Below are 17,662 nucleotides of genomic sequence, written 5' to 3'. Positions count from 1 at the left end.
TATATTATTCAACATTATTTAAAGAAGCAATGCAACTACAAAATGATGAATATCATTATCAAAGAAGATAATGAGTTTTTTGATAATGATATTCTTTAATAAACTCTTTTGATATTTCAAAAAATAAATTTATCTAACTACAAAAAGAATTATGAGGCTAAAATCTTATATAAAATCTAAGAAAGGTCTTATTTTCTTTTTAAAACACTCTCTTTGTTTTATAATAAATATTTTTTGAAGATTTAAAAATTAAAAATCCTTTGTCTTGTTAAATTTAGAATTCTCAACTTGTTTCTTAAATTAAGAATTTATTAAAAAACATAAAATATATTTAATAAAAAAAATTAAATTTATACATGTAAAATTCATAGATGGTTATCTATTGTCTTTTAGAGATGTTATCTATGAAATATTTTCTATAGATGTATCAACAAATGGTCATAATAGTTTTGTGATATTCAATATAATTAAATATCCTTCTAATTTAGTTTTTTTAGGTTTATTGTGGCTAAAAAAATATAATCCTCTAATAAATTAGATTTCTTATAGTCTTGAATTTTTTAAAGTATAACTAAGAATTTTATTAATCAAGTAAAAAGTCATAAGTCTAATGCAATCAAACTCTTATAAATTGGTAGAAGAGCTTTCATGTACCTTACAAAAAAATAATCACCTTTTGTAATTTATACCACACTTATTTCTAATAGTGAAAAAACTTCAAATGATATTCCAAGCTAGTATCAAAATTATCAAGATATATTTAAAAAAAAAAAAATGAAAATATTTTTTTGAAACATTATTCTTGTGATTAGTCAATAATCATTCAAAAGAGATTTTAATTGTCATTTGGACCAATCTATAATTTATTATAAAATAAATTTGTTGAATTCAAGGATTATAATGACTAGAATCTAATAAAAAAAATTCATATGCTATTCAAAATTTCCAACAAGAGCTCATATCTTATTTGTGAATAAAAAAATGAATCAATAAAGATGTCTATAGATTATCAAGGATTCATCAAGATTGCTATCAAGAATAAGTATCTTTTATTTTTAATATCTAAACTTCTTTATCAATTGAATTAAGCTAAGATTTATAAAAAAATAAATCTACAAAGAACATATAATTTAATATACATCAAAGAAGGAGATGAATAAAATATTGTGTTTTGTATTAAGTATATACATTTTGAATACAATGTTATGCCTTTTAATCTCACAAATATGAGAGTTTTTTAAATATCTAATAAATGATGTATTCTAATAATTTTTAAATAATTTTTTTATTTATTATCTAAATAAAATTTTAATCTACTCAAAGAATACAAAAGAGCATGAATTTCATATTTGATAGATGTTACAAAAATTTAGAGATGCAAGTTTATATACTAAGATAGAAAATTATATATTTTATACTATTCATATTAAATTCTTAAAATACATCATTTCAAATAATGGCCTTATTATGGATCCTAAAAAAATTTAGATTATTATAGATGGAAAGATTCTAAGAACAATAAAATATGTCTAATATTTTTTGAAATTTTTTAATTACTTTTGGATCTTTATCAAAAAAAAAATTTAATTTGTAACTTTACTTACATATTTGACTAATAAAGAGAAACTTGAGTAGAATAAAAAAAACTGAAAGAGCATTTGAAGCTTTTAAAAGAGCTTTTATTTTTGCACTAATTTTATATCACATTAACTTTTCTAAAGTATTTTTAATAAAAAAAAAATTAATTAGACTTTGTTTTGAATATGGTATTATCAAAAATAGAAATTTTAAATATATATATATATATATATATATATATGTATCCATTAGCTTTTTATTTAAGACTATCTTCTACAAACAAAATCAATTATAAGATCTACAACAAAGAATTTTTTTCCAATGTGGATTCATTTTAAGAATGGCATTATTATCTAAAAGGTACTTCTAGTGCAATGACTATTTATATAAATTTTAAGAATCTTAAGTATTTTATATCAACAAATATTTTAAATTGTTGACAAGCCTATTGGAACATATTCTTGTGATGATATATATTCAATATCACTTATCGGCTAATAAAACAATAAGATTTTTTAGATGCCATATGTAGACATTCTTATATTATACCAAAAGAAAAAGATGTAAATTTTAATAAACAATAAACTATTATTTTGAAGGTAGAGCAATTTCATCTTTGAGCAATGAAATAAATGTTGACTCTTGATTCAATATTTTTTGACCTAGTCGAATAAAGTATGTCCTTAGATCTTCTTTTTTATGATATTAAGGAAAATTCTTTTAAATTTCATGACACTTCCAAGTTTAGGGTTTAGGGTTTAGGATTTAGGGTTTAAATATTTTGAATTAAATTTATAAAAATATTTTATTATAATAAATTAAATTTATATATAAGATGGTCTTTTTAAAGATACATATTTTATTTGATCATATATATATATATATATATATATATATATATATATATATACATAAAAATAGAATGATTATATGTTTTTAATTTTATCCTATATTTTATATAGAAAATATTAACACTTAATATATGTAATAAAATAAGTATTAATTAAGAAATTTCTATAATTATTTATAAAAAAAATTTAAAAATTAATATATTTAATTACTTAAAATTATTATAATAATTAATTTGAAATTTTTTATAGTTTAAATGTTTCTACAACCATGATATTTTAAGCAATAAGTACTAATTTTTAACTCAAATATTTGGTGAGCTAATATAAGAAAAGACATTTACTTGAAAATTTTAAGAAGTATAAAATATTTTTTAAATCTTAAAATTAAAATTATTAATAATTTTTTTCAATATGTAATTTAAATACAATTATTACATATATAGATTACAAAGATTACAAAGATTACAAAGAACTAAATTTTTAAACCATACATGAGAATTAAGTGTTATTTCATAAGTTTTATTTTTAAAAAATTATTAAAATTATTTTTAATTTTTTCCTAAAAACTTCAATTATTATTTATACTTATAAATATTATATAATCTATTACATAAAAAAAATTGTAATTGAAGTTTAAAATATTTGAATTTAAATTATGCTTAAAAAATTAATCACTTTATATTATAATTAAGTTTTTTTAGTATATAGTATATTTTAATAGAATAACTTCTATTTTTGTATGAAATAAAATATATTAATATTTAATTTTACTTAAATAATATAAAATTATTTAGTAAAAATATAAAATATCATAGCAATGCCTTGTATTTTATTTAAAAAATACAAAATATCGATAACTTACTTGGTATTATTAAAAAAAATTATAGATTCTAAAAGATAACAACACTCTTACATTATATTATATGCCTCTAGATATATTTGGTTGAATCTAAAGTTATCTAAAATAAAAAAATTATGGATTTTATTATTAATATTTTTTAATTAGATAAAATTCTATAATATAATTATTGATTCAAATATATACATATATATATATTGATTTCAATGTGTTTGCAATACATTGTCTTTTGTCTCAATATAATCATTACTTAGAATAATAAATAAAAAAAATTATAAATAAGTAATATTTTATTAAATTATATTTGATATAATTATAATAGTAAATATATCTAAAGGCATAAAAAGATTAATATGATCTTCTATTATCAAATTCATCAAGAATAAAAGCTTCTATTTTATTTCTAACAATCTTTTATCTTATTACAATTTCATGTATATAATTGGATTCTTATTCCAAATCCTTTGATAAAAATTTTAAATATAAACTTTATTTTATTATTTTTAAAGATATAAAATCAATTTAATTGTTATGTATAAGAATTCTAAAATCATTTAACTTTTTGTATTCAATCCATAAGAATGTTAAAAAAATTGCATGATTTTTTATTTTTTACTATTATTTATTTTTAAATTATTTTTAAAAAAAATGATTCATAAATTAATAAAAAAAATTAAAATTAAAAAAAATATACATATATATATATATATATATATATATATATATATATATATGATACAAAACTATACGTATTTAGAAATAATATTACAATCATAAACATAAAAATTTCTTATAAAATAAAAAAAATATTAAATAGCTTTGTTTTAAAAAGAACATGGATGTAGAAAATCTAAGTCCTAAAAATATATACATTAGTCTTAATAAATTATAAAGGTAATAGATAATAACATATATTTTAATACCAATTGCTTTGGCATTGTTGTCAACTTTGAACATTGGCTTATATCAAAATGTATCAAAGATATAAGATTGTCCAATTCTTTAAAAAATTATGTCAATTTTGAATATTTACTTATGCCAAAATGTATCAAAGATGTAAACTTGCTTATTTATTTTAGGCAATAATGTCAAATTTGAACATCTACTTATATCAAAATGTATCAAAGATGTAAGATTGTTTAATTCCTTTTATAATGTTATCAACTTCAAGCATTCTCTTACACAAAATGGTTTTTATAGATATGAGATTACATAATTCTTGTGGCAATGTTGTCAATTTTAAACATCTTTTTAAATCAATTTTTTTTTAAATATGTAAGATTATCCAATTCTTTTGGCAATGATATCAACTTTGAGCATCCACTTACATTAAAGATACAAGCTTGCCAAATTTCTATGGCAAATTTAGTCTTTCTCTTTTTGTTATTTTTACCAATATTTCATCTATATAATAAGTAACACCAAGTAGATCTTTTTTTTAAAGAATTTTTGAACATGTTATTTCAAATGAAGAAACATTTGCTTCAAATAGACATGATTTTATTGATTTTTATTATTCAATATTTTAAAAGCAGAATATTTTGGTATACTATATATATATATATATATATATATATATTTCTTTTTTAATTCTTTTTAACATCAAATTTAAAAGTACCAAAGATACTTTTTCAATAATTTTATGTTATAATTTAATCAACAAATATTTTTTTTATTTCTAAAATTTATGAATATTTTTTTAAGCTTCAAGCTATAATGTGTATTTTTTATTTTATGCAAATAATACATTCTTTTTGCAGTTTGATGCAAATACCAATCAATTGAACATATAATATTGATTTTTTTTTTCAACTTTTCAAATTCGTTTCCAATAATTTAGATACTATATACGACTTTTCAAATCTAATTTCTATTACAATAGATTAACAAATCTTACTTGAACAATCTTTTACAACAAAAAAATAAAAAAAAATAAAAAAAAAATACTTACTCAGATTTTGATGGAGAAACTTGCTAAGATAGCTACTTCAATGTCTATACAATCTTTCAAAACACTTACTATTTTTGTTGCACTCAAGATCTTAGACTACAAAAATTTGAAAACATTTCCAAAATTATTTTTGCCTATGTACTTACTAGTTTGTAAAAAATCAATATTCTTTTTAAAATTCTAAGATATCCAATTCTCTTTCTTCAATAAGACACATGTCTTTCTATTGTTGTTCTCACCTTAAAAAAAAAAATCATAATTTAAACAAGTTTCTCTCACAAACTTATATATTGCCCTTTAATCAACAAACTTTCATTTTTCAATAAAATATCTATTTTATCAAGAAGATTTTGACCTTGAAAAAAAAAAACATCTTCTACACTTATATATTCTATTTTAATATTGAAGAAAGTCCTTTCCTACAATTAATTTAATCATTAACAAAATTAAATTATTTCAATATCAAATTTAATCATTCTATTATTTATCCAACTTATTTTTATATATTTACTTCATAATCTAATCACAAGTTTGCATACAATTCTTGTTATATATTGCACAATTGATCCAATTTACAAGCACAAATCATTTTTCCAAGATTAAAATTTCATGCAATCTCTAATAAAGAACTCATTTCATAATTTGTTACTTTAATTTCAAATTCCTACATATTTTTATACACAATCACAATCAATTTCACTATTCTCAATGCACTACATTATGAATACTTTAATTCTTAATTAATGATTACAGTAAAAAAAAAAAAAAAAAAAAAAAAAAAAAACATCACAACAACAAATCGATCACCAAATATTTGTGCAAAAAATATTTGTGCAAAAATATTTGTGCAAAAAAAAATTAATTTAATCTTTCAAACCAATTATGTAAAACAACTCTACAATAACAATACAATAACAATTAGAGATGAATCCCCACCATTCAATTGGACAAGTTACAACTTACTATGTGCAGATCTCAATTTAAAAACTTCTACAATTCGAACCACTCCCACAAACCGCATTTCACAAAAAGTACAACCAAGAGGTTTTAACACCAGCATACCACATACATTGCCTTTAATTTTTTGATACCGTAAATTCCCTAGCAACTATCGATTTCAGTATCATTTGAAAACCAAATACCAAATGACAATATCCATCACTCAATATCTCAAAGCAGTAATTCACATGGAATCACCCTAAATCATACACCGTCACCATTGATCATCCTTTGACTGGCACTTTTCTACACAACCCACAACATGAACACCAGTCGCCACAACTGCTCCGCATGACTAACACCAAAACTAACGAGCAAAACCCAAACTCCCTCCATCGCATGCAATCTTGACTGGATAGCAGCATTAAAAAGAAAGCCCACGTAGACCCAAGTAAATCAACTGCTCCATCGCTCACCAACTGATGGTGTGAACCTGCACATCGAGCCTCGCCGTAATCCCTCACCGACACATGCACTCCAGCAAAGCCACTCTTCATCCGCAACGTCCAGGTAGGGCTATTATCACTTCAATACACAACTATATCCATACGTCATTCTCCCCAGAGCTCTGCACTGCTCGTGAATCACCACAGCAAGGACTGCAAACCAACCTGATGTTTTACGTTCATATTGTCAAGGGCATAACAAGGCTATACCAATCACACGCCAACTCAATACCACAATATGTTGCCAGATTCCCAAAACCCTAATTCTACTGTTGCTATGACCCTTAACTCCACCACAGGGATGAGGTGGGCATAGGAAAGAAGCTACGATGCCTAGATAGCTCTGAATTACGGGCCGCATATTTTGATTGACATAAGTGGTGCAGTTACTGAACCTAGCTCTCCTTACAGCGAAGGCTACATTCGGTGAATATATCCAATTTCATCCGATCGCATCGAAAACATGAAACCCGCAAAGAACACCAGCATCTACAGCACCAAACATCCCACGTTTCGAAAACTCCACCACGTCAGTCGATTACCAACACTGCACAAAGCACACCATAACGTGTTCATTCCGGCGGCAAAACCATGCAAGAAAGTACAGACTCACAGTGATAGGACTGGACAAAGTCCACCTTCGAGACACTGGAGACACGACCTGGATTGTGGTTTCTCCCGCTCATTCTGCTAGATCTAGCTTCCCCACTGTCCAGACAAATCTCCACGGGACCCGCTTCACAAAACGCTCGCCTTGCACGCAGCAATACTCATCCAGAACGCTCACCAGATCTCAAGCCTCGCCACGAACCGTTACCAACACATGCTCTCGAGCAAAGCTACTCTTCGTGCGCACCGCCCACCTCGGGCTGTCCATCACCTTATTACTGAAGATCGCGTCAAGGCATTGACGATGGAATCCTCCAATACTTACACACGCATCAAGCCGCTCAACCCACAACATCCTCAGCAGACCACCTCAGCTACATTCTACCACGGCACCATGCGTCCAACTAGCAGTGCAAATAGCTTCTGGTGAGGTCAAGGAGCAGAAAGTCTGCACAAGCCCAGCTTGTCGGTGGTCGGTACTGGTTGGTAGCCGACCTCATCCGAACAAGGTTCTAGCATGATATCAGTACTAATTGGTGGCCGGCCCTCATCCAGGTGATGGATAAGAAGGCGGCGTGGTATTGATGCACTTCGACGTATTGGATTTGTGAATATGCTCGGTTTGCAACAATTTTAACCCAGAATTTCTAACCTTCATTGTTCCAGAGACTGAACTCTGAAGTTGAATTATAAAATTTTAGTCATAAACGAATCTATGTGAGTTTGCGTACACAATACATACATCGATTTAGGTCCTGGCAAGTCCCACACACTACGTATCGAAGACCAACATGATGCAAGCCCTGTTGCGGAAGTTGAACCAAAAAGAAAGACAATAACTAATGTACAAAGTAAAACGCTCATCATGCAATGCCTGCAAGTAACCTTTGAACAGAGCGTTGGAATACGTTGACATCCTGTTCATTGATCACAGTCTTACAATTTCTGACAATCTCACCAGAAATCGTGAGTGGGGCGAGTGTCAACCTCTACTTTGCACTAAATGCAAATCTTCAGCGTCTCCTTGCTTCCGCATGCTATTTGTTGCGGAGCTACCTAATGAACCCCAAGCACAAGCGAAATCGGATAGGAAATGCAAAGAATAGCTGCCTTACTCAACAATTCTTAGTAAAAAATGTAACATCTTCGCAAACTCATTCACTTAGCCAGCCTCACGCAGCTGCAGCTGGAGGAGGTGGATTGCTGCTGTTACGCCTGGGTGCTCTTTGGCCTTCAGGGCGTCTCTCACTGTTACCTGGGGCACTTCCATTGTTTGATGAGGAATGCCCCGCGCGAGCAGGGCCAGCCCCACGTCCTCCTCTGCTTCCGTCCCGTTCCCGTGCGTCTTGACCTGCGCCCCTTCCGGGGTTCCGTTCATGGTATGACCCGCGGCCTCTAGCTGCTTCGCCACGATCATTCCTGTCTGACCGATATGGACGATCGTTCTTCCCGTCGTTTGATCGTCGTGGACCTGCCAAGTGCGCAAAACTGTGAGACCAAGATTGAGTGTACCTCCTTTTTGTGCGGTTCGACGTTTATCGACAAAATTTCACATGGACAATGAAAAAAGAGAATACAAAAAACAATAAAAAATGGAATCATTGCAGAGACGATCTTTCTCGGCTGAATTTACCTCTTGCCATTGGCTTCTTTTCCTCGATGTGGACTTGGCGACCATTGATTTGAATAGGAGAAGCCTTCAAACACAACAAGAATGAAAGTCATTCAGCAGCTTGTACGGGGATATTGGTTAAAAGTCATTCCGGTGGGAGTTCACAGAAGGCATTCAAATGCTAAAAAATAGACTTGTACCTCGATAGCAGTTTGCGCAGCAGTTGTGTCCTCAAATTCGACAAATGCATAGCAAACGCCTTGCTGTTCAAAACCAGAGTATAATCCTTTAAATAACCCACATAGTAGGCTCTTCCCTACGTCATACAACGAAACGGATTTCTCACACGCGACCAGAACTGGAAGGCAAGTGGGATCCAAGGTTGGGGACCCAGAACATTCCATTCACCGCTAACAATTACAAAAACCAAATCGAGTCAAGTAACATGATACTGAGTAAGGGTACCTTTTGGCTCTTGACATTGACTCCGTTCGGTAAGACACGTCCAAAACTAGCAAGTTCCTTCTCCAGTTCAGAAGGAGTGATGAACATTGGAAGATTCTTTACGTAAACTGAGCGCCCATCCGCTGCATGACAAAATAGCGCATGAACGTCTCAGCGAAACTATAAAGTGGCAGGAGATGCATTCGAGGATTGGGCTACGATCGAGTTCTGGTGCTATATGGTAGTCATATAAACCCTCTCATACCCACCATGCCTCAGTAAACGAACCAACTCGCGTCCAAAATAGAATAGCGTGGAAGAAGTTGCATAAGTCAAGAACATTCAATCACCAAATTTTCTTCACAAACATACAAAAAGTATGCTTCGCGTCATGTACAACAAATATCCAAAAAGAATTTCACTTACAGGCATTTTCAGCAGGAGCCACATCCTCATGACTTTCTTGAGATGGTGTAGCTAAAGTCGCAGCCGGTACAGATGCAACCGCTGGACGCTCAGCAGGAGGTTGAGCCGCCTTGGGAGGAGGGACTCCGATTACTCTCAACTAAACAGCGCGGCAAGAAGACTGTCTCAACACGACGACGAATCCGCGAAACCAAACTCATAGAAATCACACAATTGTCAAACGATGTATCACTGCAGAACCTCATAACACAAGGTATTGTTACATTGTTCCTTACGATTAAAGGTACAAAAACTTACGATGGATGCGTATGATATCTTAGGCTGCTCACCAACTGCTTTCGACTCCTGCACAACCGGGTGAGTCTCCCTGATTGGAGTTGTTTGAACCATTGGAGACTCAGGCTCTTCAATCACGGGAGAGGTATTGTCCTCGATAGGCGCAGGGCCAGTGAGTTCCTCCTCTTCGGCTCCAGTAGGTCCCTCATCATCGAATACCTCCTGAGCTGTCGCCACGTTCGCAGGAGTTGGTTCGGGTGTGACTTCTCTCACAACTTCAGGCGCCGGAGCTGGGGTGGGCTGCTCCACAACTGCGCAGGAAATTGAAAATATCAAATAGAATTTCAGGGAACTTGAATCGAATACTAAGAACTGCTGGAAGCATATTCGACGAAAACTATCAGCTGTGCTTAATAAGCTGCACGTCAAGAACTAGATATTAAATTCAAACACTGTTCAGAGTAAAAAATAAACAGAAAATGAGAAACAGACAGGCAGAATACCTACACGTGGAACTGTGCTCAGGTTCAATCCCAAAAGCCAGTGAAAAAAAAAAAAAAAAAAAAAAAAAAAAAAAAAAAACAGATACCAGAGTGCGGATACAACCAGAGTGGCACAAATACCCCCAAAAAAATAGATATGTACCTGGTTCTGAGGCCTGCGGGTGCTCCTGCTCGACTTCCGGAACACCATTGGATTGAAATGGGACAGCTATTGTTTGCTGCTGGACCTCATCATCGAGGTAGCGGAACACGTCATTCAAAACAAAGTAGCCCTTTTCCTGAGGGGCCAAAAAGAAACTTTGCACAAAGACTCTCTTTCCAGTTGATTTGGTAGATAGAGAACCTGTGACGAGAACTAGAACTCCACCATTGAGTGAGTCCTGGGAATCAACGGTCTTAATCTCTGCCTTGAACTTGCTGTAATCTGAAGACATCACCTTCTGGTGAATTTGCTGCAGAAAAAGTATGTTCTTAAAACTTTGAAAGGAAACGTACCATTCTATGCAAGTCTTAGATTCAAACATAACTACATACAAGACTACCAACCTTGATCGCATAGGCATAACCAGCTATAATATGAATCAAAGGTTGAGACAGCGTGCTTAAATTACGAACTAAATAATCACTACAGAATCTTAGTGTTCATTGTTCTAGCAATGAATGCCAATAACGGCACACCAATAAAAGCTGAAATAAAAGAGCCCGAGTACAAACGAATGAACACTTCATCTTACAGACTAAGCGTTCAAAGTTAGTACTCACGTCTTGGGTATGGGCGACATCCACAGCTCCATCAGCTCCCGCCTCCGCTCGGGTCATGTGACTGGAATCGGTGTAAAACCGATGTACGACTTGTGGGGATTGGTGTAGGACATTGTAGTACTGGTTCACAAAAGCATTTCCGACCTGCTCCACCAAAAGATCAAACTTCTTCAATAGCTAAATCACAGCTTCAAACAATTACATCATTTCTACGAAGAGAGGATTACATAGATACTCGCAGTCAAAACACGCCGTGTAGGATGAGTTTATTATTCAGTTCCTTTAGCCTGCCGCAAACTATACATGCATGATTGTGAAAGGATGAAATCAGAAGGTAGCTGTGAACAATTGCAACAACCAACCCTCCGTACAGAAAATCAGACATTCCAAAACACAATACCAAACTTTTATATGCGGCTGAAACTTACAACTTGCGCCGTTGCCACTGGGGCCGCCATGAGTCCTGCCCAATGCAATCACGGATTAGAATTTCCAACCAACCGAAACCAGGACATTGAGACCGAGAACAGTGCCACCTCATTTACTGGTAACCAGATTGAATCCTCATGAATGAAGTACTAGACTCCATTCGGATGTCGTGAATCTAATACACAGATGCTCTTCGGTTGAAGAGACGTCCCAAAAGCACAACTTACAATTTAATTAATCACCAGAGATACATTAAACCAACAATGTTGCAGGTTGTCTTACAACATACCATCTTACCGTTCGTTGTGGATCATGGCAAGGTACAGAAACCACCAGAGTACACCTTATCTATGTTGTATTAAGTGGTGTAATAGCTACCACCTCAAAAAACTAAATCGTCTCAAAAATCCAATCTTACAAGAAACATAAAATTAAGAGAAGTATATCATGCGCTCCCATCAGGCTAAATGACAGAGCTTACCTCTTGAGATACAAGCCCACTCGTCCAAATTTCGCCAATACTTCGGAACTCCAGGTCTACTCGAAGACTGATGGCTTAACTACAAACCAGGAAAACAATGATCCACACAAGATCACCGCTGCCCTACCGCCACGACTTAAAAGCTACCCCTGACACGAAATAACCATGATCGAAACGGAACTCATTCGGCAGTCCACGGATCCACTGCCCGATGAACTACACGGAATCTCCCTTCGAGGTACACCACAGACTCAGCTGAAATTTGCCAAAACTAAACCCTTCTTGAAAGAACAAGCCTCCAAGCGACCCGCCCTGACACATTCGAATCGATAACGTAAACCACAAACGAAATAACTTTTTATTAAAAATAAAAAATAAAAATAAATCAAAAATTACAAATTTATAACACAAGTGCTTTCACCTGGCCCGATAACTACGAGAGCAAAGGGGGATGTAACACTAAGATCGCCGATACGGATACCAGAAATGCTGTTGAATCAACACGACAGAGAGCGGAGAAAAAACCGAACAAGTTCTTTTACATGGAGGAGGCAGTGGATCGAGGACAATAATGGGAGGCAAGCGAGCGCGGGATGGGCTACGCGCTTGGCTATTGACAGGCACAAGCGGGGCCTGCGTAGCGCGGCGAGCTGCGATGCAGTGGAGAGAGGGGAAGTGTGATGGATCTGAGCAATCAGGGGTAAGAAAAGCAGGTGATGCAAGAATCAAGCCCTAAAATCTTCTCCCCGACTTGGCTCCTTCTCCGGTTATGAGCCGTGGATGAATCTGTTTCATCCCTTTTGATGGAATCTGTTCGTGAATGGAGTCTGACGTGGCAGTTGAGCGGAATCTGAGTTTGCGTTCGTGCTGACGTGTGAAACAAGAATGCCAGGACCTCCGCCTATGTTGTTAATAAAGCTACCATGTGATTAAAATTCCAATAAAAAAGTAAACAATACAATATTATTAAACAAGAAAAAAAAATGGTAAAGAGGTTTAAGCCTTGCTATTTTGATAATTTAAATTTCTATTTTTGTCTTAATTTTCCCTTAACAAAAGTCAACTTTGACTATTTGTAAAGAATATTTTGTTTGAAACTTGAGATACCAATTTGCATGGTTTTGTGTTCATACTAAGCTTTGTGGAATTGTCATAAGAATGCATCATGAATGTGGATGTATCAAACATTTGTTTCTTGTATAACAAGCCTTTGTACATAATTTTTAAGTAAATACAATAGTACAGAATACAATAGTACAAAATATTGTAAACAATTTTATTTATAATTCATAATTGATATTTTGATTGAATTTTGAGTAATTGGTAATATGACAATTCATTTGTAAAAACAATGTTACATTAAGTTCATTAGATTAATAAAATAAAATAAAATGGCTCTAAAGATATTCTTTAATAGAGATACACCATAGAGCTCTCTTTGAAGGTTGAAATGATTTTTGTTTGTTGTTTAGATGGTTCTTGAATTAACAAAAGTGCAAGTAAAGCTTTATAACTTTAGTATTGCAATCATGTTTAACGTTGCTATATATGCAACTTTGATGCATTGTTGCAATTGACTTCTATTATTGATTGCATATACATTTAAAATATAAAATATTATGTTATGTCTAAAATAAGATACAAAATGTTTTACATCTTCAATATATTATTGTACATGTAGCTATATATAATTAAATCTGTACTATTATCACAAAAAATATGTAAAGAAATAATTAATTTTGTTATCAAATTCCATAATTGTATGTAACCAAGTTCCATACCTCACTTCATAGTGCAACTAAGTATATTTTTGACCTTGATGTGATTTGGCTAAGATACAAAAGAATATTCACTTTAAGTCATTAGCTATTGTTTCGTTACTTGTCACATCAAATGTTGCTTCTTGTCAAAACTAAGTACTACCATAAATTACTGCACGTAATACTTATTGGAGATATTATACCTTCAAAGCTCTGCATGAATCCATTCCAAAATGTTAAGTTCATAAACATGTTTCAAATGTTGTCATAGAAATCTTCAATATTAGAATCAAAAATTCATGAATAATAAAGGACTTCAAAGAAAACTTCTTGATAAGGGCCAAATAGGAAAGTACATTTTTCCAAAAGATTCACAATAAATGTCACAGATACACTATACAAGAAACCAAACAAGAAGTTGAACATAAGAATTTCAATAAAAAAAAACTAACAAAAACTTTATTAAATTAGATGAGTACAAGATCAATACCAAGAGAAATGAGCTAATATCAAGAATATATATATTTACTCTAATATTTACATATATGATTAAAGTGAAGTATATAAAGTAGATTTATTTCATAATATTTTTTAGAGATGCTTCTTAGAAGCTTCATAGACGTTGTTTTGACTTTACATGTGTTTGTAGTTGATTGATAGATTAGAAACTTAGATAACAAGTTAACCACGTGTTGGTTGCTTGTGGAACAAGCTATCTATGTGGTACACATGTAGAAAACTTGTCTTATAAGTTAAATTATGTATCTTGCAAAGGCAACATGTTTTGGAGGTCCTATAGGATATTGCCACATAACTCTTAGTTAAGAGTATATATAGAGGCAAGAATGAAGCTTTTTTTATTCTTGCCAATGCCTTTTTAATTCTTAATCATATTTCAAGACTTTCTAATCTTCTTGTCTTTAGCAATAGCCGTTTTAGTTTAATACTATATCATCTTTTAGGGATTTCTTAGTCTTTTCAAGTGATACAAGAATATATTAAAATTTTAATTCTTTGAGATTCATGTCCTTAATAATTTGATAAAAATACTAATTTATTATTCTTGACTTGTTTTAAAAGTGAGTGGATTATCCCACTTCTATTGTTGTATTTTGAAGGTTGCAAATTATCTGCCTTTAAACAAATTGTTTAATTTTCTAACACCAATTTTTTTCCTTAAAGAGAGTAGATTATTCTTCTTTGTAGAAATTTTTATTTTATATTAGAAGAAGTTGAGGATTATCTTCTTCTAATTTGACTTGTCGATTTATTAAATTATTTGAAATAAAAAATAAAATCATAGATGAAACACATTATGGAAATAGGAATAGATTTGCAACTATTGCAGATCTTTACAAACTTGTCAACACTCTTAGAGTGAAAATTTCATGCATTATTAGCACTAATCCAATGCCTATAGAAGAAGTTCAAAATTTATGACAAGAAGTTGTGCAATTAAAGGAAGTAAATAGATTGACCTTTCAACCAAATCCAAAAAGTTTTGCTTCTATAAGTATGATAACGATACACATTAGTATCCTCGATATGTTTAATAGAACAAGATCAAAATTTCAAAGATTTCTGCAACAAGTCAAGCTTTATCTAAGCTTGCATCTTTTTCAATATCTTAATGAATTTATTCAAGTTGGATTTATAAGGGAACTACTATCTGGAAGTGCTTTCTCTTGGTTTACACCATTAATAGAAAAAGATTCATCACTCTTTTATGATTTAAATTCTTAAAAGTATTTATGGCTATATTTAGAGATAGTGATCAAAAAAGAATAGTAGAAACTAAGCTCTTATCTTTACAATAAGGATCACAGTCAGTTATTATATATGTTGCTGAATTCTAAAACCTTGCTTACGATATGGACTAAAATGATAAAGCTTTTATCAATCAATTTTGATTTAGATTGAAAGATAATGCCAAAATCTTGTTATTGACAATACTAAAAACAAAATCTTTACATCAATTTATTGCTTAAACCATTGCATGCAACAATTAATTATTTAAAAATTATTTAGAATAAAGACTTGTCTGGAGAAGAACAAGCGAAGTAATGACAATGTCATATTACATGAAGCATTGCTTGAGAATGTACCAAACACCTGATTGTAGAAAGTAGAAGGAATATTGCAATAATAAGATTTTAATTCTAATAGAAATCTAAATAAATTCAATTAAACCTTACCAATGTTAATTAAGCTTTAATCAATTCAAAGAAACCTCAAAGAAATTATGAAAGAAGCATGAAGAAATTCTATAGAAATACAAATGAAGTATTAAAATAAAATCCAAAATATATCTTAAATAAATTCCAACTAAATCTTACTTTAATCCTAGTTAAAATCCTAATAGTCTTTGTTTAAATACTAAGGCAAATTCTAATTAAATCCTAAATAAACTCTAAATCCTAACTAATTCTTAAATCCTAAATCAAATCCTAATCAAATTAACTTAACCTTGGAGCAGTTTAAAACCTTAATATCTATCAATTATACCATTGATCTTGTTTAAGATTTTATACACCTTTCAATAACTAAGTTAGCAACAAGTATACAAAATTTGAAGAAGATCAAACTTACCAAATAAAAGATTAATCCTAAATTTTGCTCGAATGTTGGCCACCCTCCTACTCCAATCTGAATGTTGAACTTCTAGTGCTAATATCTCCTTCTTGAACTATTCCATTGCCTCTAAAATATACTTAAACTATGGGAAATCAAGTCTAGTATCTACATGAAATAATTCACTTCAATCTAATTAAAAAATTGCTAGAAATCTTAAAAATACTTATTAATTTTTAAATTCCAAGTTTTTAGACTTCAACCTAGAAAAACCTTCACATATTTTGATCTAACCATTTAATTGACCTAATAATATTTATATACACTAATAACTAGAATATCAACACATTGTCCAAAATTCACTTGTACAAATACTACAAAACTTAAGAAACCCTCAATTTTATAAACATAATTTTATTTTTCAGAATCTAATCCAACCAAGAACATCACTAATTTTGAAAATCTTCCAAAGACTAAATATTAACTCAATCGACATAAAACCAATGTTCAAAAATCTCTTTACTTGTTTGCTCTCAAATCTTATTTTTTAATCTATCAAAAGACCCTGGAGTCACCATAGATATGTGGTTTTGTGCCTCAAAGTCTGATTTCGATCTAAATTAACAATTGGTCCCCTTTGGATATCAATATTTGTTAATTTGAAATAATTTTTACTTGAATCTATTAGTAACTTTCTTCTAAACATGTCTATATCAATTAATTATCTCATTTGCTTTGATTTGAGGGATTTATGCCCCTACAAAGCAAATAGAAGCTCCTTCTTTAAAAGACAATATTAAGACTAAACTTTTTATTATCTTCCTATTATTTATTTTTGTCTTTCTACTACATCTTCCTACTACTTTTCTGTAATAACATCTATGTTTTTATTTTTTACTATATAATTGTGTTATTACATGACAACAATAGCTCCAAAGTTTTCAAAAACTTATTTATCAAGTCCAGAACCAATATAAATTGATATGATACATTTTAATCTCCTCATTGAGGAAGAAAAGACTTGACGTCATCAAGAGGATTTATGCTTATATTATAGAGAAGCTAAGCATACTACTCAACATGTAATTACAATATAAGGAGTATG

At 30.9% G+C, this 17,662-nt stretch overlaps 1 protein-coding gene and 1 long non-coding RNA gene across 5 annotated transcripts; both read right to left on the bottom strand.

Moving 5' to 3' along the window:
• Positions 1-6,838: 6,838 nt before the first annotated feature.
• On the bottom strand, positions 6,839-7,703 carry LOC149988434 (uncharacterized). Of its 2 annotated transcripts, none has more exons than XR_016504420.1 (2): positions 7,346-7,703; positions 6,839-7,173 (listed from the first exon to the last, which is right to left on the bottom strand). It is a non-coding gene; the product is annotated as an uncharacterized LOC149988434 (long non-coding RNA). The 2 variants fall into 2 exon arrangements; XR_016504419.1 differs by having other exon boundaries at positions 7,298-7,519.
• Positions 7,704-8,192: 489 nt separating this feature from the next.
• On the bottom strand, positions 8,193-12,957 carry LOC112285952 (nuclear transport factor 2). Of its 3 annotated transcripts, none has more exons than XM_073535873.2 (11): positions 12,648-12,957; positions 12,227-12,538; positions 11,745-11,779; positions 11,317-11,460; positions 10,697-11,006; positions 10,073-10,362; positions 9,776-9,914; positions 9,371-9,492; positions 9,106-9,168; positions 8,927-8,990; positions 8,193-8,764 (listed from the first exon to the last, which is right to left on the bottom strand). In XM_073535873.2, the coding sequence occupies exons 3-11, from the start codon at positions 11,772-11,774 to the stop codon at positions 8,466-8,468; spliced, it is 1,461 nt and encodes a 486-aa protein (XP_073391974.1). In that variant the 5' UTR covers positions 11,775-11,779; positions 12,227-12,538; positions 12,648-12,957; the 3' UTR covers positions 8,193-8,465. The 3 variants fall into 3 exon arrangements, with proteins under 3 accessions (XP_073391974.1, XP_024383141.1, XP_090108492.1); XM_024527373.2 differs by having other exon boundaries at positions 9,106-9,221; positions 12,648-12,937; XM_090252366.1 differs by having other exon boundaries at positions 9,106-9,221; positions 12,227-12,940.
• Positions 12,958-17,662: the final 4,705 nt, after the last annotated feature.

The sequence above is a fragment of the Physcomitrium patens genome, chromosome 8 (genome assembly GCF_059467195.1).
Source record: "Physcomitrium patens ecotype Gransden chromosome 8, ASM5946719v1, whole genome shotgun sequence".
Classification (NCBI taxonomy): Eukaryota; Viridiplantae; Streptophyta; class Bryopsida; order Funariales; family Funariaceae; genus Physcomitrium; species Physcomitrium patens.
Note: the sequence above shows the minus strand (reverse complement) of the source record. Positions and strands in the feature narration are given on the sequence as shown.